General features: G+C 45.4%; 1 protein-coding gene across 1 annotated transcript in view; it reads left to right on the plus strand.

Moving 5' to 3' along the window:
* Positions 1-24084, plus strand: part of LOC110492646 (receptor-type tyrosine-protein phosphatase F) — a 349905-nt gene that overhangs the window by 237828 nt on the left and 87993 nt on the right. The window contains 8 exon segments of the mRNA XM_090182892.1: positions 709-735; positions 5140-5257; positions 6244-6374; positions 9565-9752; positions 10257-10379; positions 13664-13800; positions 15467-15564; positions 15846-16102. Coding sequence (XP_090039018.1) covers positions 709-735; positions 5140-5257; positions 6244-6374; positions 9565-9752; positions 10257-10379; positions 13664-13800; positions 15467-15564; positions 15846-16102 — 1079 coding nt within the window.

Consider the following 24084-nt stretch of genomic DNA (forward strand, 5'->3'; position numbering starts at 1 on the left):
CTCTGTCTCTCTCTCTCTTTCTGTCTCTCTCTCTGTCTCTCTCTCTCTCTCTCTCTCTCTCTCTGTCTCTTTCTCTCTCTCTCTCTTTCTGTCTCTCTCTCTTTCTCTCTCTCTCTCTCTCTTTCTATCGCTCTCTTTCTTTCTTTCTCTCTCTCTCTCTCTCTCTCTCTCTCTCTCTCTCTCTTTCTATCGCTCTCTTTCTTTCTCTCTCTCTTTCTTTCTCTCTCTCTCTCTCTCTCTTTCTATCGCTCTCTTTCTCTCTCTCTCTTTCTTTCTCTCTCTCTCTTTCTTTCTCTCTCTCTCTCTCTCTCTCTCTCTCGCTCTCTCGCTCTCTCGCTCTCTCTCTCTCTCTCTTTATATTGCTCTCTCTCTATCTCTCTCTCTCTTTCTATCGCTCTCTCTATCCATCTCTCTATCCATCTCTCTATCTATCTCTCTTTATCTCTCTCTTTCTATCGCTCTTTCTTTCCTCCTCTCACAGATTCATGATTATCTTGAAAGAAATTCCCCCTGTCTCTCTCTCTCTCTCTCTCTTTATTCTCTCTCTCTGTCTCCCTCTCTCTTTCTCTAATGTGTGATAACACTGTTGACACCCACATTTGTCTGTCTGTAGAGGAAAAAAAGGCATATCTTTTTTTCTGTTTTGTTGTCTGTTACTCATCTCTCCATCCCCCTCTTTCTCCCATATGTCTGTCTCTCTCCCATCAGTGGAATATTGAGGAGTCCACAGAGTATGTGAGTAACTCTAGTGTGTACAGTGTGCTGGGAAGGTTCTGGTTTGGGTTGTGTTGGGAAGGTTTTTCTTTCTCCCCATCAGCTGCGTTGAGACCATCAGGAATGCTCAGTGTGTGTGTGTGTGTGTGTGTGTGTGTGTGTGTTTTTCTCTATTTTGGGCTTGCTGATATACCACTTGATACTTTAACCCCATTATAACCCAATGAAAGACCAAGATGGTGATGGACTAACTGTGTGATTTACTTGGTGTGTTATGTAACAACAACAACATCTAAAAACACACACACACACACACACACACACACACACACACACACACACACACACACACACACACACACACACACACACACACTCATAATGGTGTTATAATGCAGCACATTAAAATAATGTGTTAGATGATGACCAGGTCCACTCCCCTGTGAGGGACGACTCTGATCTCCAGAGATCCTAGATGATGACTTGATGAAAGAAAGAGATCCCATTAGATGAAAAATACTGTCACACTCCTTTATCATCCATCTATCATCATCCCTTTAACTCACTCCTTTATCATCCATCTCATCATCCCTTTAACTCACTCCTTTATCATCCATCTATCATCATCCCTTTAACTCACTCCATTATCATCCATCTGTCATCATCCCTTTAACTCACTCCTTTATCATCCATCTATCATCATCCCTCAAACTCACTCCTTTATCATCCATCTATCATCATCCCTTAAACGCACTCCTTTATCATCCATCTATCATCATCCCTTTAACTCACTCCTTTATCATCCCTTTATCATCCATCTATCATCCCTTTAACTCACTCCTTTATCATCCATCTATCATCATCCCTTTAACTCACTCCTTTATCATCCATCTATCATCATCCCTTTAACTCACTCCTTTATCATCCATCTATCATCATCCCTTTATCTCACTCCTTTATCATCCACCTATCATCATCCCTTTAACTCACTACTTTATCATCCATCTATCATCATCCCTTTAACTCACTCCTTTATCATCCATCTATCATCATCCCTTTATCTCACTCCTTTATCATCCACCTATCATCATCCCTTTATTAACTCACTCCTTTATCATCCATCTATCATCATCCCTTTAACTCACTCCTTTATCATCCATCTATCATCATCCCTTTATTAACTCACTCCTTTATCATCCATCTATCATCATGCCTTTATCTCACTCCTTTATCATCCATCTATCATCATCCCTTTATTAACTCACTCCTTTATCATCCATCTATCATCATCCCTTTAACTCACTCCTTTATCATCCATCTATCATCATCCCTTAAACTCACTCCTTTATCATCCATCTATCATCATCCCTTTAACTCACTCCTTTATCATCCATCTCATCATCCCTTTATCATCCATCTATCATCATCCCTTTAACTCACTCCTTTATCATCCATCTATCATCCCTTTAACTCACTCCTTTATCATCCATCTATCATCATCCCTTTATCTCACTCCTTTATCATCCATCTATCATCATCCCTTTAACTCACTCCTTTATCATCCATCTATCATCCCTTTAACTCACTCCTTTATCATCCATCTATCATCATCCCTTTATCTCACTCCTTTATCATCCATCTATCATCATCCCTTTAACTCACTCCTTTATCATCCATCTCATCATCCCTTTAACTCACTCCTTTCATCCGCTGTATTTTGACCTCACATACCTTATGTTGCTCTCATATTGACTGACAGACACATATTGACTGCGCTAGCACACACACACGGACACACACACACAGGCACCTAGCCTACGTGTGTGTGTGTGTGTGTGGGTGTGTGTGTCACTAATATCCTTTAGTGTTACTTAAAGCATTAGGTCCAAATCAAACCAAATCAAATGTTATTGGTCACATACACACGGTTAGCAGATGTTAATGCGAGTGTAGCGAAATGCTTGTGCTGCTAGTTCCGACAGTGCAGTAATATCTAACAAGTCATCTAACAATTCCACAACACTTACCTACCTAATACACACAAATCTAAAAGGGCTGAATGAGAATATGTACATATAAATATATGGATGAGCGATGGCCGAACAGCATAGGCAAGATGCAGTAGATGGTATAGAGTACAGTATATACATATGAGATGAGTAATGTAGGATATGTAGACATTATATAAAGTGGCATTATTTTTAAAGTGTCATTGTTTAAAGTGACTCCTGATCCATTTGTTAGTGTCCAGTGATTGGGTCCCCATGTAGGCAGAAGCCTCTCTGATGTGCTAGTGATGGCCGTTTGGCAGTCTAATGGCCTTGAGATAGAAGCAGTTCTTCATGTCTGTCGGTCCCAGCGTAGCAGGTAGAGCAAACCCTTTACCTAAACAGCCATCAGAAACCCCATGTGACTTCCCCAGACAGCCCAGATCACTGAGTCAGGCAGTAAAAAAAGTAATTCTGTGTGATTACAGTAATTGCATCTTTCTTCTATAAAAGTTAAAAGGTTTTCTGAAAATTCACAATTTTCTCTCTCTGGTCTCCTCCAGTCTCTCTTTATAGTTGATGAGGGAGCACAGAGAGACAACTTAGAACGACTGTAAAAACACTCTCCAGGTTTATATAGACTGTTAAATGTTCTTCCATGATTAGGAAATTAAACCGTTGATTAGTTAGAGAAACGGCATTAAGGCAAATATCACAGTGAGAGAATACGAGAGGAAGACTGCAGGCTTGATAGAGCTAAACACACACACACACACACACTGACACACACACACACACTGACACACACACACACACACACTGACACACACAGACACACACACACACAGACAAAGACATTCAGACACAGGCGTGCGTGCATGTGTGTGTGTGTCTGAGTGTGTGTGTGTGCGTGTGTGCCAGTGTATGTGTGTCTGAGTGTGTGTCTTTGTGTGTGTGTCTGAGTGTGTATCTGAGTGTGTGTATATCTGAGTGTGTGTGTGTCTGAGTGTGTGTGTATGTCTGAGTGTGTGTGTGTCTGAGTGTGTGTGTGTGAGTGTGTGTGTGTCTGAGTGTGTATATCTGAGTGCGTGTGTGTATGTGTGTGTCTGTGTGTATGTCTGAGTGTGTGTGTGTGTCTTTGTGTGTGCGCTCGCTCGCTGCAGTTCCAAAGCTTCAGGATCCGGTTTGTTCCGCTCCATCTTGTGTGTCAGTGTTTTCTGTTTCCGGTTTGTTCCGGTCCATCTTGTGTGTCAGTGTTTTCTGTTTCCGGTTTGTTCCAGTCCACCTTGTGTGTCACTGTTTTCTGTACCCGGTTTGTTCCAGTCCATCTTGTGTGTGTGTGTCAGTGTTTTCTGTACCCGGTTTGTTCCAGTCCATCTTGTGTGTCACTGTTTTCTGTTGCCTGTTTGTTCCAGTCCACCTTGTGTGTCACTGTTTTCTGTACCCGGTTTGTTCCAGTCCATCTTGTGTGTGTGTCAGTGTTTTCTGTTGCCGGTTTGTTCCAGTCCACCTTGTGTGTCACTGTTTTCTGTACCCGGTTTGTTCCAGTCCATCTTGTGTGTGTGTCAGTGTTTTCTGTTGCCGGTTTGTTCCAGTCCATCTTGTGTGTCACTGTTTTCTGTTTCCGGTTTGTTCCAGTCCACCTTGTGTGTCACTGTTTTCTGTACCCGGTTTGTTCCAGTCCATCTTGTGTGTGTGTCAGTGTTTTCTGTTGCCTGTTTGTTCCAGTCCATCTTGTGTGTCACTGTTTTCTGTTTCCGGTTTGTTCCAGTCCATCTTGTGTGTGTGTCAGTTTTTTCTGTTGCCGGTTTGTTCCAGTCCATCTTGTGTGTCACTGTATTCTGTTTCCGGTTTGTTCCAGTCCACCTTGTGTGTCAGTGTTTTCTGTACCCGGTTTGTTCCAGTCCATCTTGTGTGTGTGTCAGTGTTTTCTGTTGCCGGTTTGTTCCGGTCATATAAATGTTTTGATACGTTGTGCCCTACTGAACGTGACCCAGGTATGACCACTGACACACGGAGCCCTGTTCAGTTCTGGTTCCTCTGTTTGTTTCTCTGGGTTTGTGTGTGTTTGGCGAAGTGCTTTATGGTGACAGACACAGTACCTTCTAAAAAAAAAAAAACCTTTCTCCATTTTAGACATCAGTGGTGATGGAAAATTCATTTTTTCCAATGTTTCTGAATTGGCATCAAACTAGACACTGTAGGTGGATGGAGAAAGGTGTGTGTGTGTGTGTCTGTGTGTGTGTGTGTGTGCCAAGCTTAAGCAAATAAGTGTGTGTGTGTTTGTGTGTCGATGCATTCTTGTCTAAGCGTTTTTGGATACATGAAGTAAAGCGAACGTGTCGCTCACACACACACACAGTCTGCGTGGTCGACCTCTAACCCCTGACCTCTAACCCTTGACCTCTAACCCATGACCATATGTTGCTTCTCTCAGGAGGCCACCATCACTGGTCTGCACTCCGAGACCACCTACTCTGTTACCGTGGCAGCCTACACCACCAAGGGAGACGGGGCGCGTAGCAAAGCTAAAGTCATCACCACCACCGGAGCAGGTGAGATACCGTTACTGGCCACTAGGGGGGTGAGATACCGTTACTGGCCACTAGGGGGGATACCGTTACTGGCCACTAGGGGGGTGAGATACCGTTACTGGCCACTAGGGGGGGGATACCGTTACTGGCCACTAGGGGGGTGAGATACCGTTACTGGCCACTAGGGGGGGATACCGTTACTGGCCACTAGGGGGGGGTGAGATACCGTTACTGGCCACTAGGGGGGTGAGATACCGTTACTGGCACTAGGGGGGTGAGATACCGTTACTGGCCACTAGGGGGGGGTGAGATACCGTTACTGGCCACTAGGGGGGTGAGATACCGTTACTGGCCACTAGGGGGGTGAGATACCGTTACTTGCCACTAGGGGGGTGAGATACCGTTACTGGCCACTAGGGGGGGTGAGATACCGTTACTGGCCACTAGGGGGGTGAGATACCGTTACTGGCCACTAGGGGGGTGAGATACCGTTACTGGCCACTAGGGGGGTGAGATACCGTTACTGGCCGCTAGGGGGGTGAGATACCGTTACTGGCCACTAGGGGGGTGAGATACCGTTACTTGCCACTAGGGGGGTGAGATACCGTTACTGGCCACTAGGGGGGTGAGATACCGTTACTGGCCACTAGGGGGGTGAGATACCGTTACTGGCCACTAGGGGGGTGAGATACCGTTACTGGCCACTAGGGGGGGGGGGGTGAGATAACGTTACTGGCCACTAGGGGGGGGGGGTGAGATAACGTTACTGGCCACTAGGGGGGGGGTGAGATAACGTTACTGGCCACTGGGGGGGTGAGATACCGTTACTGGTCACTGGGGGGGGGGGGAGATACCATTACTGGCCACTGGGGGGGGGGGGGGTGAGATACCATTACTGGGGGGGGGGGGGTGTGAGATACCATGAGGGGTCGGCCTGTGTGATGTATGAAGCTTACCTCATATATCTTCTCTTACCAACCCCCCCCCCCCCCCCCCCGCCCCCCCAGTCCCGGGTCGCCCCACCATGATGATCAGCACCACTAGCAGTGACACCGCCCTGATCCAGTGGCAGCCTCCTAAAGACATGGTTGGAGAAATGATGGGCTACCAGCTGCAGTACAGACTCCGAGAGGACACGGTAGATGTCTTTTACCCTCCTGTATTCATGAAGCATCTGCAGAGTTGCTGATCTAGGATCAGTTTAGGCCCTTTAGATCATCATGAATATGATAACATGGATAAGGGAGGACCTGATTCTAGACCAGCGCACAGAGACGATTTCTGAATACGGTCCTAGGACCACTTTGGAAATAAATGTTTTTAAAAGGGAAGTTTCGTGATTTTGAACTTGATGTTTGTGGCTCCAACTTCCTCACTGTGAAAGTAGCCTATAGGCCAGGAGGAACTGTAATCGTTGGTTCGGGTTTCAACTTCCCCTTTAATTACTGCTTTCAGTTCTATTCTCTGAGATCAAAGGCTCATGATATTGATATACAGTGCCTTCGGAAAGTATTCAGACCCCTTGACTTTTTCCACATTTTGTTACGTTACAGACTAATACTGAAATTATTTCAATTTTTGTTTTTTCCCCTCATCAATCTACACACAATACCCCATAATGACACCACAATACCCCATAATGACACCACAATACCCCATAATGACACCACAATACCCCATAATGACACCACAATACCCCATAATGACACCACAATACCCCATAATGACACCACAATATCCCATAATGACATCACAATACCCCATAATGACACCACAATACCCCATAATGACACCACAATACCCCATAATGACACCACAATACCCCATAATGACACCACAATATCCCATAATGACATCACAATACCCCATAATGACACCACAATACCCCATAATGACACCACAATACCCCATAATGACACCACAATACCCCATAATGACACCACAATACCCCATAATGACACCACAATACCCCATAATGACACCACAATACCCCATAATGACACCACAATATCCCATAATGACACCACAATACCCCATAATGACACCACAATACCCCATAATGACACCACAATACCCCATAATGACACCACAATACCCCATAATGACACCACAATATCCCATAATGACATCACAATACCCCATAATGACACCACAATACCCCATAATGACACCACAATACCCCATAATGACATCACAATACCCCATAATGACACCACAATATCCCATAATGACACCACAATACCCCATAATGACACCACAATACCCCATAATGACTTCACAATACCCCATAATGACACCACAATACCCCATAATGACTTCACAATACCCCATAATGACATCACAATACCCCATAATGACACCACAATACCCCATAATGACACCACAATACCCCATAATGACATCACAATAACCCATAATGACATCACAATACCCCATAATGACATCACAATACCCCATAATGACAGCACAATACCCCATAATGACGTCATAATACCCCATAATGACAGCACAATACCCCATAATGACATCACAATACCCCATAATGACATCACAATACCCCATAATGACACCACAATACCCCATAATGACATCATAATACCCCATAATGACTTCACAATACCCCATAATGACATCACAATACCCCATAATGACACCACAATACCCCATAATGACAGCACAATACCCCATAATGACATCACAATACCCCATAATGACATCACAATACTCCATAATGACACCACAATACCCCATAATGACATCACAATACCCCATAATGACACCACAATACCCCATAATGACACCACAATACCCCATAATGACATCACAATAACCCATTATGACAAAGCAAAAACATAGATTTTTTTTAAAAGCAAATTTATAAAAAATGTCAAACTGAAATATCACATTTACATAATTATTCAGACTTTTTACTCAGTACTTTGTTGAAACACCTTTGGTTGCGATTACAGCCTTGAGCCTTCTTGGGTATGACGCTACAAGTTTGGCACACCTGTATTTGGGGAGTTTCTCCCATTCTTCTCTGCAGATCCTCTCAAGCTCTGTCAGGTTGGATGGGGGGAGCGTTGCTGCACAGTTATTTTCAAGTCCCTCCAGAGATGTTCAATCAGGTTCAAATCCGGGCTCTGGCTGGGCCACTCAAGGACATTCAGACTTGTCCCGAAGCCACTCCTGTGTTGTCTTGGCTGTGTGCTTAGGGTCGTTGTCCTGTTGGAAGGTGAACCTTTACCCCAGTCTGAGGTCCTGAGTACTCTGGAGCAGGTTTTCATCAAGTATCTCTCTGTACTCTGCTCCGTTTATCTTTGCTTCGATCCTGACTAGTCTCCCAGTCCTTGTCGCTGAAAAACATCCCCACAGCATGATGCTGCCACCACCATGGTTCACCGTAGGGATGATGCCAGGTTTCCTCCAGAAGTGACGCTTGGCATTCAGGCTAAATAGTTCAATCTTGGTTTCATCAGACCAGAGAATCGTGTTTCTCATGGTCAGAGTCTTTAGGTGCCTTTTGGCAAACTCCAAGCAGGCTGTCATGTGCCTTTTACTGAGGAGTGGCTTCCGTCTGGCCACTCTACCATAAAGGCCTGATTGGTGGAGTTCTGCAGAGATGGTTGTTCTTCTGGAAGGTTCTCCCATCTCCACAGAGGAACTCTGGAGCTCTGTCAGAGTGACCATGTGGTTCTTGGTCACCTCCCTGACCAAGGCCCTTCACCCCCGATTGATCAGCTTGGCCAGACGGCCAGCTCTAGGAAGAAGCTTGGTGGTTCCAAACTTCTTCCATTTAAGATTGATGGAGCCCACTGCGTTCTTGGGGACCTTCAATGCTGCAGAAATGTTTTAGTACCCTTCCCCAGATCTGTGCTTTGACACAATCCTGTCTCGGAGCTCTACGGACAATTCCTTCGACATCATGGCTTGATTTTTGCTCTGACATGCACTGTCAACTGTGGGACCTTTATATAGACAGGTGTGTGCCATTCCAAATCATGTCCAATCAATTGAATTTACCACAGGTGGACTCCAATCACGTTGTAGAAACATCTCAAGGAGGATCAATGGAAACAGGATGCACCTGAGCTCAATGTCTAGTCTCATAGCAAAGGGTCTGAATACTTATATAAATAAGGTATTTCTGTTTATTTTATTTTTAATGAACTTGCAAAAATTTCTCAAAACCTGTTTTCGCTTTGTCATTATGGGGTATTGTGTGTAGATTGCTGAGGATTTTTATTGTGAAAAGGTGAAATAAAGTCAAGGGGTCTGAGTATTTTCCGGAGACATTATTTAATAAAATCCACTTTAATTGAATCCAGGCGTACACCTCACGAGAATTCAAACGGACGGTCGACCACCACACCGTCACCGGACTGCTCAAGGGCGCCACCTACGTGTTCCGGCTGAGTGCGTTGAACCGCGCCGGTACCGGAGAGGCCTATGTCAAGGAGATCAGCACGCAAGAAGACGTGCCCAGCGGGTACCCCTTAAAACTCTCCGTGACAGGGTGCGTACCTGCGCGTGTGTGTGTGTGTGTGTGTGTGTGTGTGTGTGTGTGTGTGTGTGTGTGTGTGTGTAGATGTGAGTGCTGCAACTCTGTGCCAAAACATGGCTATCTACTTTACAGAACTTGGCACAGTCGTTGTAACTGCCGTCTTTAATGCAGTCGAAAGTCCGCTGAAGTTTTGGAAACTTCTGGTACAAAATGGCCTTTAAGTCCTTGCTCTGTTTCAGTCATCATGGTCAGTCCGGCTGTGGCCTTGCATCAACAAACTTGTAGAAATATTTGCGCTCTTTACGACAATTACGTATCGATTGATTTATTGTGTGTGTGTGTGTGTGTGTGTGTGTGATACCAATATCCGTTAGAAAGAATACTCATTGTACTTCTATATCTAAGTCTGTGAATAATGAAGGGGGGGGGGGTTTAAACGAAGTCCCGTCTCGTAGGACTAGATTGCCGACAGCCAATAGGCAGCGTGCACCTACTAACACACACTAGCGTTTTTAGGTTGACCACATCGACCACCCAGCTGGCGTGGGATCCCCCAGCGCTGTCTGAGAGGAACGGGAAGATATTGCAGTATGTTGTGGTGTACAGAGACATCAACAGCCACACCAACAGCACCAACAGGTATTATTCACTATTGATCCATTGATTGATTAATTGATTGATTACAGTATATGCTCATTTAAAGCAATAGGTTTGTATCTTGTCAGCTCGGGGATTTGAACTTTCAACTTTCCGGTTACTAGTCCAACGCTCTAACCACTAGGCTACCCTGCCGCCCTTACTGTCTTCTGTTTACCACCCCTACTATCTTCTGTACACCACCCTACTATCTTCTGTTTACCACCCCTACTATCTTCTGTATACCACCCCTACTATCTTCTGTACACCACCCCTACTATCTCCTGTATACCACCCCTACTATCTCCTGTACACCACCCCTACTATCTTCTGTATACCACCCCTACTATCTTCTGTACACCACCCCTACTATCCTCTGTATACCACCCCTACTATCTTCTGTATACCACCCCTACTATCTTCTGTTTACCACCCCTACTATCTTCTGTACACCACCCCTACTATCTTCTGTACACCACCCCTACTATCTTCTGTATACCACCCCTACTATATTCTGTACACCACCCCTACTATCTTCTGTATACCACCCCTACTATCTTCTGTATACCACCCCTACTATCTTCTGTATACCACCCCTACTATCTTCTGTATACCACCCCTACTATCTTCTGTACATCACCCCTACTATCTTCTGTATACCACCCCTACTATCTTCTGTATACCACCCCTACTATCTTCTGTACACCACCCCTACTATCTTCTGTATACCACCCCTACTATCTTCTGTACATCACCCCTACTATCTTCTGTATACCACCCCTACTATCTTCTGTATACCACCCCTACTATCTTCTGTACATAACCCCTACTATCTCCTGTATACCACCCCTACTATCTTCTGTACACAACCCCTACTATCTCCTGTATACCACCCCTACTATCTTCTGTACATCACCCCTACTATCTTCTGTATACCACCCCTACTATCTTCTGTATACCACCCCTACTATCTTCTGTATACCACCCCTACTATCTTCTGTATACCACCCCTACTATCTTCTGTATACCACCCCTACTATCTTCTGTACACCACCCCTACTATCTGCTGTACACCACCCCTACTATCTTCTGTACACCACCCCTACTATCTTCTGTACACCACCCCTACTATCTTCTGTATACCACCCCTACTATCTTCTGTATACCACCCCTACTATCTTCTGTATACCACCCCTACTATCTTCTGTACACCACCCCTACTATCTTCTGTACACCACCCCTACTATCTTCTGTATACCACCCCTACTATCTTCTGTTTACCACCCCTACTATCTTCTGTACACCACCCCTACTATCTTCTGTATACCACCCCTACTATCTTCTGTATACCACCCCTACTATCTTCTGTATACCACCCCTACTATCTTCTGTACACCACCCCTACTATCTTCTGTACACCACCCCTACTATCGTCTGTATACCACCCCTACTATCTTCTGTACACCACCCCTACTATCTTCTGTACACCACCCCTACTATCTTCTGTATACCACCCCTACTATCTTCTGTATACCACCTCTACTATCTTCTGTATACCACCCCTACTATCTTCTGTATACTACCCCTACTATCTTCTGTATACCACCCCTACTATCTTCTGTATACCACCCCTACTATCTTCTGTACACCACCCCTACTATCTTCTGTATACCACCCCTACTATCTTCTGTATACCACCCCTACTATCTTCTGTATACCACCCCTACTATCTTCTGTACACCACCCCTACTATCTTCTGTACACCACCCCTACTATCTTCTGTATACCACCCCTACTATCTTCTGTTTACCACCCCTACTATCTTCGGTACACCACCCCTACTATCTTCTGTATACCACCCCTACTATCTTCTGTATACCACCCCTACTATCTTCTGTACACCACCCCTACTATCTTCTGTACACCACCCTACTATCTTCTGTATACCACCCCTACTATCTTCTGTATACCACCCCTACTATCTTCTGTATACCACCCCTACTATATTCTGTCCCCCTGTCCTGTCCCCCTGTCCTACATTGCTTTGTATGTTATTGGTTCTGTACTGTCCCCCTGTCCTGTCCCCCTGTCCTTTCCCCCTGTCCTACATTGCTTTGTATGTTATTGGTTCTGTTCTGTCCCCCTGTCCTGTCCCCCTGTCCTGTCCCCTGTCCTACAATGCTTTGTATGTTATTGGTTCTGTTCTGTCCCCCTGTACTGTCCCCCTGCCCTGTCCCCCTGTCCTGTCCCCCTGTCCTACATTGCTTTGTATGTTATTGGTTCTGTACTTTCCTCCTGTCCTGTCCCCCTGTCCTTTCCCCCTGTCCTACATTGCTTTGTATGTTATTGGTTCTGTTCTGTCCCCCTGTCCTGTCCCCCTGTCCTGTCCCCTGTCCTACATTGCTTTGTATGTTATTGGTTCTGTTCTGTCCCCCTGTACTGTCCCCCTGCCCTGTCCCCCTGTCCTGTCCCCCTGTCCTACATTGCTTTGTATGTTATTGGTTCTGTACTGTCCTCCTGTCCTGTCCCCCTGTCCTTTCCCCCTGTCCTACATTGCTTTGTATGTTATTGGTTCTGTTCTGTCCCCCTGTACTGTCCCCCTGCCCTGTCCCCCTGTCCTGTCCCCCTGTCCTACATTGCTTTGTATGTTATTGGTTCTGTACTGTCCTCCTGTCCTGTCCCCCTGTCCTTTCCCCCTGTCCTACATTGCTTTGTATGTTATTGGTTCTGTTCTGTCCCCCTGTCCTGTCCCCCTGTCCTTTCCCCCTGTCCTACATTGCTCTGTATGTTATTGGTTCTGTCCTGTCCCCCTGTCCTACATTGCTTTGTATGTTATTGGTTCTGTCCTGTCCCCCTGTCCTGTCCCCCTGTCCTACATTTCTTTGTATGTTATTGGTTCTGTCCTGTCCCCCTGTCCTGTCCCCCTGTCCTACATTGCTTTGTATGTTATTGGTTCTGTTCTGTCCCCCTGTCCTGTTCCCCTGTTCTGTCCCCCTGTTCTGTCCCCCTGTCCTGTTCCCCTGTTCTGTCCCCCTGTTCTGTCCCCCTGTCCTGTCCCCCTGTCCTACATTGCTTTGTATGTTATTGGTTCTGTTCTGTCCCCCTGTCCTGTCCCCCTGTCCTGTCCCCCTGTCCTGTCCCCCTGTCCTACATTGCTCTGTATTTTATTGGTTCTATAGACAGTGCTTTATATATATATAATGTATATATTGTTATCGTTGTTGTGATGATGCACGTCTGTGTGTAAATAGGCTCTGAAAAATGAAATTGGTATCTTGTCTTAACAGGACAGTGGACACACACATGACCATCCAGGGCCTGAAACATGACACCACCTATGACATCAGAGTCCAGGCGTTCACCAGTAGAGGAGGGGGACCCTTCAGTCCTAGTATACAGAGCAGGACAACATCTACCTCACCTGGTGAGAGAGAGAGAGAGACACACACACACACACACACACACACACACACACACACACACTCTTAACACATTAATCACACTGACATGCACATAATGTGTAGAGTGGAGACTTGTCTTCTAAAACCCATCCTGCCCTCTCCTCTCTACCCCACAGTACCCCTCTCCACTCCTCTCCTCTCTATCCTCTCCTGTCCTCTCCTCCTCTCCTCTCCTCTCCTCTCCTCCCCTCTCCTCCTCTCTACCCCACAGTACCCCTCTCCTCTCCTCTCTACCCCACAGTACCTCTCTCCTCTCCTCTCCACCCTACCCCACAGTACCTCTCTCCTCTCCTCTCTCCTCTCCTCTCCTCTCCTCTCCTCTCCCTCTCCCCTCCCCTCACCTCCCCTCCCCTCCCCTCCCCTCCTCTCCTCTCCTCACCTCTCCTCTCAACTCCCCTCCTCTCCCCTCCCTCCTCTCCTCTCCCCTCCCACCTCTCCCCTCCTCTCCTCTCCCCTCCCCTCCTCTCCCCTCCTCTCCCCTCCTCTCCTCTCCCCTCCCCTCCTCTCCTCTCCTCTCCCCTTCTCTCCCATCCCCACCTCTCCTCTCCCCTCCCCTCCCCTCCCGCCCCCTCCTCTCCCCTCCTCTCCCCTCCCACCTCTCCCCTCCTCTCCTCCTCCCCTCCTCTCCCCTCCTCTCCTCTCCCCTCCTCTCCCCTCCTCTCCTCTCCCCTCCCCTCCCCTCCCGCCCCCTCCCTCCCCTCCTCTCCTCTCCTCTCCCCTCCTCACCTCTCCCCTCCTCTCCTCTCCCCTCCCGTCCCCTCCTCTCCCCTCCTCTCCCCTCCTCTCCTCTCCTCTCCCCTTCTCTCCCCTCCTCTCCTCTCCCCTCCTCACCTCTCCTCTCCCCTCCCCTCCCCTCCTCTCCTCTCCTCTCCCCTCCCGTCCCCTCCTCTCCCCTCCCCTCAACTCCTCTCCCCTCCTCTCCTCTCTCCTCCCCACCTCTCCCCTCCCCTCCTCTCCCCTCCCCACCTCCCCCCTCCTCTCCTCTCTTCTCCCCTCCTCTCCTCTCCCCTCCTCTTCTCTCCCCTTCCCTCCCCTCCGCCCCCTCCTCTCCCCTCCTCTCCTCTCCCCTCCTCACCTCTCCCCTCCTCTCCCTCCTCTCCCCTCCCGTCCCCTCCTCTCCCCTCCTCTCCTCTCCCCTCCCGTCCCCTCCTCTCCTCTCCTCTCCTCTCCCCTCCTCACCTCTCCTCTCCCCTCCTCTCCTCTCCCCTCCCCTCCTGTCCCCTCCTCTCCCCTCCTCACCTCTCCTCTCCCCTCCCCTCCTCTCCTGTCCCCAGTACCTTATTGATTAACAGAGCGTGTGTCTCATTGTATGCTACATTCACACTGTACTTCACGCTCCAGTCCTCTCACGCACCTCATTACCCATGGGCTGGTGTCCTCATGCGTTTCACCTTCATACATGTTGGATAGATGATTTATTTATCACCAGATGTGAATATCTGAAGCCTCAGTGTTCTCCTCCTACTGCAGTGTGCGTGTCATGGTGAATCACTGTGACAACCTGGTGTGTTGTTGAATATGTGTAATCAAATGTAATAAAGAAACGTGTTTAAAGTTGTCAGGTCCAGACAGTAATAATCTAAACGAGATATTTTAACCCATCCCCCCCCCCCCTCCTCCCCCCCCCAGCGTTTGCCACAAGCTTCGGTGTCAAAGCCGTCATGAAAACATCAGTCCTGCTCACGTGGGAAGTGCCAGAAAACTACAAGTCCCAAGTGCCTTTCAAGGTAAAAGTATGTCTGTCTGTCTGTCTGTCTGTCTGCCTGTCTGTCTGCCTGTCTGTCTCTGTCTGTCTGTCTCTCTATGTTTCTCTCTGTCTGCCTGCCTGCCTGCCTGCCTGCCTGCCTGCCTGCCTGCCTGCCTGCCTGCCTGCCTGCCTGCCTGCCTGCCTGCCTGCCTGCCTGTCTGCCTGTCTGTCTGTCTGTCTTCCTAACACTAACCACTATTTGACCCTGTGTGTGTTGTGTATGTTGTGTGTGTGTGGTGTGTGTGTTGTGTCTCTCTCCAGATCCTGTATAACCAGCAGAGTGTGGAGGTACAGGGGAACCTGAAGAGGAAGTTGATCACCCGACTACACCCTGATACAGACTACAGCTTCGTGTTGATGTCCAGAGGAAACACCGCCGGCGGTCTTCAGCAGCAGGTGTCCATCAGGACCGCCCCAGACCTCCTGAAGACTAAACCTGTCCTCTACTCTACTCAGCACAACCAGGAGGGGAAGCTCACTATAGACCTGCCTAAAGTACAGCCTACTAGTCAAGTCAGGTTAGTATCATCTAACTATAGCTACAACTAACACTACTATAGACCTGACTAAAGTACAGCCTACTAGTCAAGTCAGGTTAGTATCATCTAACTAACTACAGCTACAACTAACGCTACTATAGACCTGCCTAAAGTACAGCCTACTAGTCAAGTCAGGTTAGTATCATCTAACTAACTACAGCTACAACTAACACTACTATAGACCTGCCTAATGTACAGCCTACTAGTCAAGTCAGGTTAGTATCATCTAACTATAGCTACAACTAACACTACTATAGACCTGCCATACCTTAAGGGAACATTTCGGCATTTCGTGTATGATCAGTGAGAAAGTCCATATTGCAAATGTACGGTCCCTTACCCGACGTCCGAAATCGTTTGTAAAATTCGCGGTCGGCGTCGGGACGTGCGGTAGGGCCGGACCTACCGGGAAGTCGTCGAATGAACTTTGTCGGACTTTCGGTTCCCGTTTAAAAAAAAAAACAAGTTTCGGACCGTTTTCCGCCGTCCCGGACACTCCCACCAGATGGCATACGGAATCATATGGCAATTTGGCAAAACATCACGAATCGCGACGGGGCCTTATCTCAAAAACTGAAAATATTTCGAAGCCGAAACTTGGCGAGCGTAGGGTTGGCGTAACGGGCAGTTGGCCCCGAACGGGATGGCGTCTAGGCCTCGACGGTTTTTGAGCTACGGCCATTTTTCTGGGATTAAAGGCTTAAAATGGAAGTAGAGAAATTATTTTTCCACTTCGGGTCAAAGCCAAGGAGCCTCCGGTGTCAATAAAAAAAGAACCAGCCATTTATCTATCGTCATTTAAGAGAAACGGAACAATGACAAATTGGTGATGGTCACAAATAGGCGTTTTTTTTTTTTCAACGGTTACAGATCCAGTTGCAGGGTGTTCATACGAATCTTTTTAAAGTGTGCTGCGGAGCTCTGCGACATTTCTGTGATTTTCTATGATTTTCTGAAATAACACAATAACCGACCATTAGAATAGTAGGCCCAAAATGAAGCCTGCCCCACAATGTCATTTGCTTTTGAGTGACAGTGAGAGAACCGTTAGGGTGAGAAGAAAAATTCCACTACATGAATGTTCCTAAGGTCCTCCCGATCTCAACAAGCCTAACCTTGACCGTGTGGCATTAACCCTTCACAGTAAAACAGGGTTTTTTGATCTCACAGATTACAGTGTCATCTCTCCCCATAGGAATACATTGCCTGCACCCCTAATTTCAACCTGAGGCCTATGTGGGTTATGAATGCCGTATGAACCTGTCTTCGGTACCAGTCCTCAGGCCACTATGAGGTCTACCTGTGTCGATTCTAAGCTTCCTGGACCAACCGGAAGTGGTTAAAATGCCCCTAAAAGTGTTTACCCATACACTGCATGCAGTTTGATAGACATAGTGCATTCAACCCTGTGTAGATCAGTCAATTCTTAACGTAAGGACTTAAAACTCAGGATTCTGTAACAGCATACCCCAATGAGGATATGTGGTGACTTATAGCTTCCTGTGCCAACCGGAAGTGCCATAATTTTTTTTTTTTTTTTTTTTTTTTTTACCTTTATTTAACCAGGCAAGTCAGTTAAGAACAAATTCTTATTTTCAATGACGGCCTGGGAACAGTGGGTTAACTGCCTGTTCAGGGGCAGAACGACAGATTTGTACCTTGTCAGCTCGGGGGTTTGAACTCGCAACTTTCCGGTTACTAGTCCAACGCTCTAACCACTAGGCTACCCTGCCGCCCCGATTGGTGTCTCAGGGGCTGTTTCGAAGGGTTAAAAAATTCAGATCTGTCCAAAACTTCATATATGTGATTAGGCAACCCCCATGAACTGTAAATCAGTCATTTTTCCCAAAAAAAATCAAAGGAAAAAAAAATTGCACTAAAACACAACTTGGATGGAGGGACGTATTGGGGTGCGTAGAGACAGACAGTGGCTGCAATAGTTAGCTTTGTTGGAGCTAAAAAAGAACGGTCGGACCTAGAGTTCCGAAACTTTAGAAACCTGTTCTAGACCTCCGGGCCATGGTGCGTGGCGAGTTACGTGGCTCTAGACGGTTCTCGGACCGAGAAACAGCCTCGTACATTTGGAATAACTTCAATTCATTTTTGCATCACAAAAATGACGACGTTTAGAAAAGTCTCAGAGACGCAAGGCTAGGTGCGTTGAAACCGGCTCGGCCCATAGAGACGGACCCCAAAGTTTCTGTCCGATAGCTCGTTCAAGGACCCCGTAGCAAGGCATGGAAATAAGTGGATTTTCAGCACCAATTAGGGTTTTTCTCGGACACCAAATGACCTATCGAGCCGAAACTCGGGATTCGGGGTCGCCTCACATAGGACTTCACATAATGTCCGAACTGGACCCGCAGCTAGAACGTAACTATGTGTTTTACCTTTTTATTATGTTTTAAACTAGAGGCGCTGTGAATTATGGGACTGCTCTGACATATATGATAGTTGGCATCTAAATGAGTAGGAAACAGTGGGTTTGGTGTCATAATGACATCTAATTGACTGATGGACACTGACTTGCTAGTTGACTTTTGTACATTTGCAATATGTTTAAACAGAGAGGGACCATCACCAAAATGGCATTCTGAAATCAACACAAAAAATGGCATCACCATAGTCTCCAGACTGTGCTGAGTTCAACGAGCTATCCCGCTTGACCGTAGCTCGCTCGGTCTAGGCGCAGCAACCATTAGAATAGTAGGCCCAAAATGAAGCCTGCACCACAATGTCATTTGCTTTTGAGTGACAGTGAGAGAACCGTTAGGGTGAGAAGAAAAATTCCACCATAGGAATGTTCCTAAGGTCCTCCCGATCTGAACAAGCCTAACCTTGACCGTGTGGCATTAACCCTTCACAGTAAAACAGTGTTTTTTGATCTCACAGATTACAGTGTCATCTCTCCCCATAGGAATACATAGCCTGCACCACAAAATTCAACCTGAGGCCTATGTGGGTTATGAATGCCGTATGAACCTGTCTTCGGTACCAGTCCATCAGGCCACTATGAGGTCTACCTGTGTTGATTCTAAGCTTCCTGGACCAACCGGAAGTGGTTCAAATCACCCTAAAAGTGTTTACCCATACACTGCCTGCAGTTTGATAGACATGGTGCATTCAACCCTGTGTAGATCAGTCAATTCTTAACGTAAAGACTTAAAACTCAGGATTCTGTAAGTGGCCATGTCAATCAAGACATGTGGTGATTTATAGCTTCCTGTGCCAACCGGAAGTGCCTTTAATTGGGTCACACTCTCTGTTTCGAAGGGTTAAAAAAGTCACATCTCTCCAAAACTTCATATGTGTGACTAGGTAACCCTTCTGAACTGTAAATCAGTCATTAATCCCAACAGATGTCAAAGAAAAGCTCCCTCACACACACACAGGAAGGATGGAGTGATAAAGTGCGGTGCTTAAAGACACAGAGAGCAGGAAATGGCATTACCATAATCCCTAGGCCGTACCGAGTTCAGCGAGATATCCCGCTTGACCGTAGCTCGCTCGGTCTAGGCGCAGCGAGCATTAGAATAGTAGGCCCAAAATGAAGCCTGCACCACAATGTCATTTGCTTTTGGGTGACAGTGAGAGAACCGTTAGGGTGAGAAGAAAAATTGCACCACATGAATGTTCCTAAGGTCCTCCCGATCTCAACAAGCCTAACCTTGCCCGTGTGGCATTAACCCTTAACAGTAAAACAGTGTTTTTTGATCTCACAGATTACAGTGTCATCTCTCCCCATAGGAATACATTGCCTGCACCCCTAATTTCAACCTGAGGCCTATGTGGGTTATGAATGCCGTATGAACCTGTCTTCGGTACCAGTCCATCAGGCCACTATGAGGTCTACCTGTGTCGATTCTAAGCTTCCTGGACCAACCGAAAGTGGTTAAAATGCCCCTAAAAGTGTTTACCCATACACTGCATGCAGTTTGATAGACATAGTGCATTCAACCCTGTGTAGATCAGTCAATTCTTAACGTAAGGACTTAAAACTCAGGATTCTGTAACAGCATACCCCAATGAGGATATGTGTTGATTTATAACTTCCTGTGCCAACCGGAAGTGCCATAATTGGTGTCTCAGGGGCTGTTTCGAAGGGTTAAAAAATTCAGATCTGTCCAAAACTTCATATATGTGATTAGGCAACCCCCATGAACTGTAAATCAGTCATTTTTCCCCCAAAAAATCAAAGGAAAAAAAAATTGCACTAAAACACAACTTGGATGGAGGGACGTATTGGGGTGCGTAGAGACAGACAGTGGCTGCAATAGTTAGCTTTGTTGGAGCTAAAAAAGAACCGTCGGACCTAGAGTTCCGAAACTTTAGAAACCTGTTCTAGACCTCCCGTAGATGGTGCGTGGTGAGTTACGTGGCTCTAGAAGGTTCTCGGACCGAGAAACAGCCTCGTACATTTGAAATAACTTCAATTCATTTTTGCATCACGAAAATGACGACATTTAGAAATGTCCCAGAGTCGCAAGACTAGGTGCATTGCGAACGTCTCGGCCCATATAGACAGACCCCAACATTTCTGTCCGATATCTCATTCAAGGACCCCGTAGCAAGTCATGGAAAATAGTGGATTTTCAGCACCAATTAGGGTTTTTCTCGGACACCAAATGACCTATCGAGCCGAAACTTGGGATTCGGGGTCGCCTCAGCTAGGCCAACACATAACATAAGAAATGGACCCGCAGCTAGAACGTAACTACGTGTTTTATGGTTTTTTTATGGTTTGTACCGAAGGCGTTGTGAATTTTGGGCCAGCTCTGAAGTATGTAATAGTTGGCTACTAAACGAGTTGGAAAAAGTGGGTTTGGTGTCAGTTTGTATCAGTTTGGTGGTCAGAATGATATCTAATTGACTGATGGACTCTTGTCCACTTGACTCTTGTACATTTGCAATATGATTCTATAGTGAAAAACATCACCAAAAGCGACATTCTGAAATCAACCCAAACGAGCGATTGAGATGACCCAGAATCACTGCAAAGCCATCCCGAGTTCATCGGGCCAGTCAATTTCACATTCCTGCAGGATTTTTATAGCATGACAAATTCGTGATGGTACCTGCCCATTAAAACATATTCCAAATGCACAGTGACTTTGAAAAAGTAAGGAAACCAAAAAAAATACATCTAAAAAATTTTGAGCATGACAAATTCGTGATGGTACCTGCCCATTGAAACATATTGCAAATGCACAGTGACTTTGAAAAAGTAAGGAAACATAAACAAATTCGATAAACAAATTTGTGATGGTACCTGCTCATTAAAACATATTCAAAATGCACAGTGACTTTGAAAAAGTAAGAAACAAAAAAAAATACATCTAAAAATTTTGAGCATGACAAATTCGTGATGGTACCTGCCCATTGAAACATATTGCAAATGCACAGTGACTTTGAAAAAGTAAGGAAACATAAACAAATTCGATAAACAAATTCGTGATGGTACCTGCCCATTAAAACATATTCCAAATGCACAGTGACTTTGAAAAAGTAAGGAAACAAAAAAAAATACATCTAAATTTTTTTGAGCATGACAAATTCGTGATGGTACCTGCCCATTGAAACATATTGCAAATGCACAGTGACTTTGAAAAAGTAAGGAAACATAAACAAATTCGATAAACAAATTCGTGATGGTACCTGCCCATTAAAACATATTCCAAATGCACAGTGACTTTGAAAAAGTAAGGAAACAAAAAAAAATACATCTAAAAAATTTTGAGCATGACAAATTCGTGATGGTACCTGCCCATTGAAACATATTGCAAATGCACAGTGACTTTGAAAAAGTAAGGAAACATAAACAAATTCGATAAACAAATTCGTGATGGTACCTGCCCATTAAAACATATTGCAAATGCACAGTGACTTTGAAAAAGTAAGGAAACATAAACAAAAAAACATCCCAAAAAATGTTGGGTAACCAGCTGCATATTTTAGATCACAAGCTTGAATTTTGAGCATGACAAATTCGTGATGGTACCTGCCCATTAAAACATATTGCACATGCACAGTGACTTTGAAAAAGTAAGGAAACATAAACAAAAAACATCCCAAAAATTTTTTTTTGGGTTACCAGTTGCATATTTTAGATCACCAGGTGCACATTTCAGGTCACCAGGTGCACATTTCAGATCACCAGGTGCACGGAGGAAAATATTTACTTTTGACTTTGACTTTTGACTTCCTATGACATCATATTGCAAATGGAGAAAACATATGCCTTGTGATATGTGTGATATGATATGATAATAAAGCATGACTAAAGCATGACTAAAGTATGTTGATAAAGTTCTTATACATGTGTTATTGACACAAAAATCGAAAGAATTTTGAAAAAAGGTCAAGAAAGCACTTTTTTAAGGATGTATGAAGTTTTTTACCAAATTTTGACATTTTTTGACTTTTGACTTTTGACTTCCTATGAAATCATATTCCAAATGGAGAAAACATATGCCTTATGCGCATGTACTTAAAAAATATATATATATGATGACAAAAGTATACTCATACAGTTCTTACACATGTGTAATTGACAAAAAACTCGAAAGAATTTCGAAAAAAGGTCCAGAAAGCACTTTTTTAAGGGGTTTTAAGTTTTTTTTTTTTTATTTCATTTTTCAAAATTTGGCTTTTGGATGTTGACTTGGGTGCCATTTGCAATATGAAATGCCCCGGTGGAACGCACACGCCCCCTACTGGAATTTTGAAGTGTTACAATTGGCAATTGCCATATGGCATTTGCAATATACTTTGCATGAATCAACGCCAAAATTGGGTGGTATTGACCATCGTGTATATGGTTTGTCCAATGCCAATATCCCGCCATTTGTTTTTGTCCAAATCAGGGGGGTATTCCCTTACTAAAGTACAGCCTACTAATCAAGTCAGGTTAGTATGACATCGAACCATGAAAACACATACTCTTAGTAGACATCAAACAGGAAGTAGCCCACAATCTTTGTAGACAGCAAACAGGAAGTAGCCCAAACTCTTTGTAGACAGCAAACAGGAAGTAGCCCAAACTCTTTGTAGACAGCAAACAGGAAGTAGCCCAAACTCTTTGTAGAAAGCAAACGGAAGTAGCCCAAACTCTTTGTAGAAAGCAAACGGGAAGTAGCCCAAACTCTTTGTAGAAAGCAAACAGGAAGTAGCCCAAACTCTTTGTAGACAGCAAACAGGAAGTTAGCCCAAACTCTTTGTAAAAAACAAACAGGAAGTAGCCCAAACTCTTTGTAGAAAGCAAACAGGAAGTAGCCCAAACTCTTGTAAAAAGCAAACAGGAAGTAGCCCAAACTCTTTTTAGAAAGCAAACAGGAAGTAGCCCAAACTCTTGTAGAAAGCAAACAGGAAGTAGCCCAAACTCTTAGTAGACATCAAACAGGAAGTAGCCCAAACTCTTTGTAGAAAGCAAACAGGAAGTAGCCCAAACTCTTTGTAAAAAGCAAACAGGAAGTAGCCCAAACTCTTTGTAGAAAGCAAACAGGAAGTAAATGATCCTGGTGCCATCTGAAAAGTCCATTCCTCTACTGCAGCACTAGCAAATTGCCAATACTTTTTTTTACCTTCTTTTGCTATCGGGACATTTTGGTCAAATTACCTCAAAATGACCCAAATGAAGAACTCAGACTGTCCAAATGGTTCCCTATTTCCCCCATAGGACTCTGGTTAAAAGTAGTGCACTATGTAGGGAAATAGGGTGTCCTTTGGAAGCCCCAGGAATGACTGGTTACAGCTGGAAGATCCTTCCTCTGACACTTTTATCCCAGTCGCCAGGGCAACCGAGGTCAGAGCCGGGAACAGCGTCCTGATTGGTAAAAGATTACTGTGCTGTGGAGCACGGTTGAGATTTAACACACACACGCATACACACCTACACACACACACACACACACACACATACACACACACACACACACACACACACACATACACACATTGTGAGG

Source organism: Oncorhynchus mykiss, chromosome 8 (genome assembly GCF_057628025.1).
Source record: "Oncorhynchus mykiss isolate SJ-2025 chromosome 8, ASM5762802v1, whole genome shotgun sequence".
NCBI classification, from domain to species: Eukaryota; Metazoa; Chordata; class Actinopteri; order Salmoniformes; family Salmonidae; genus Oncorhynchus; species Oncorhynchus mykiss.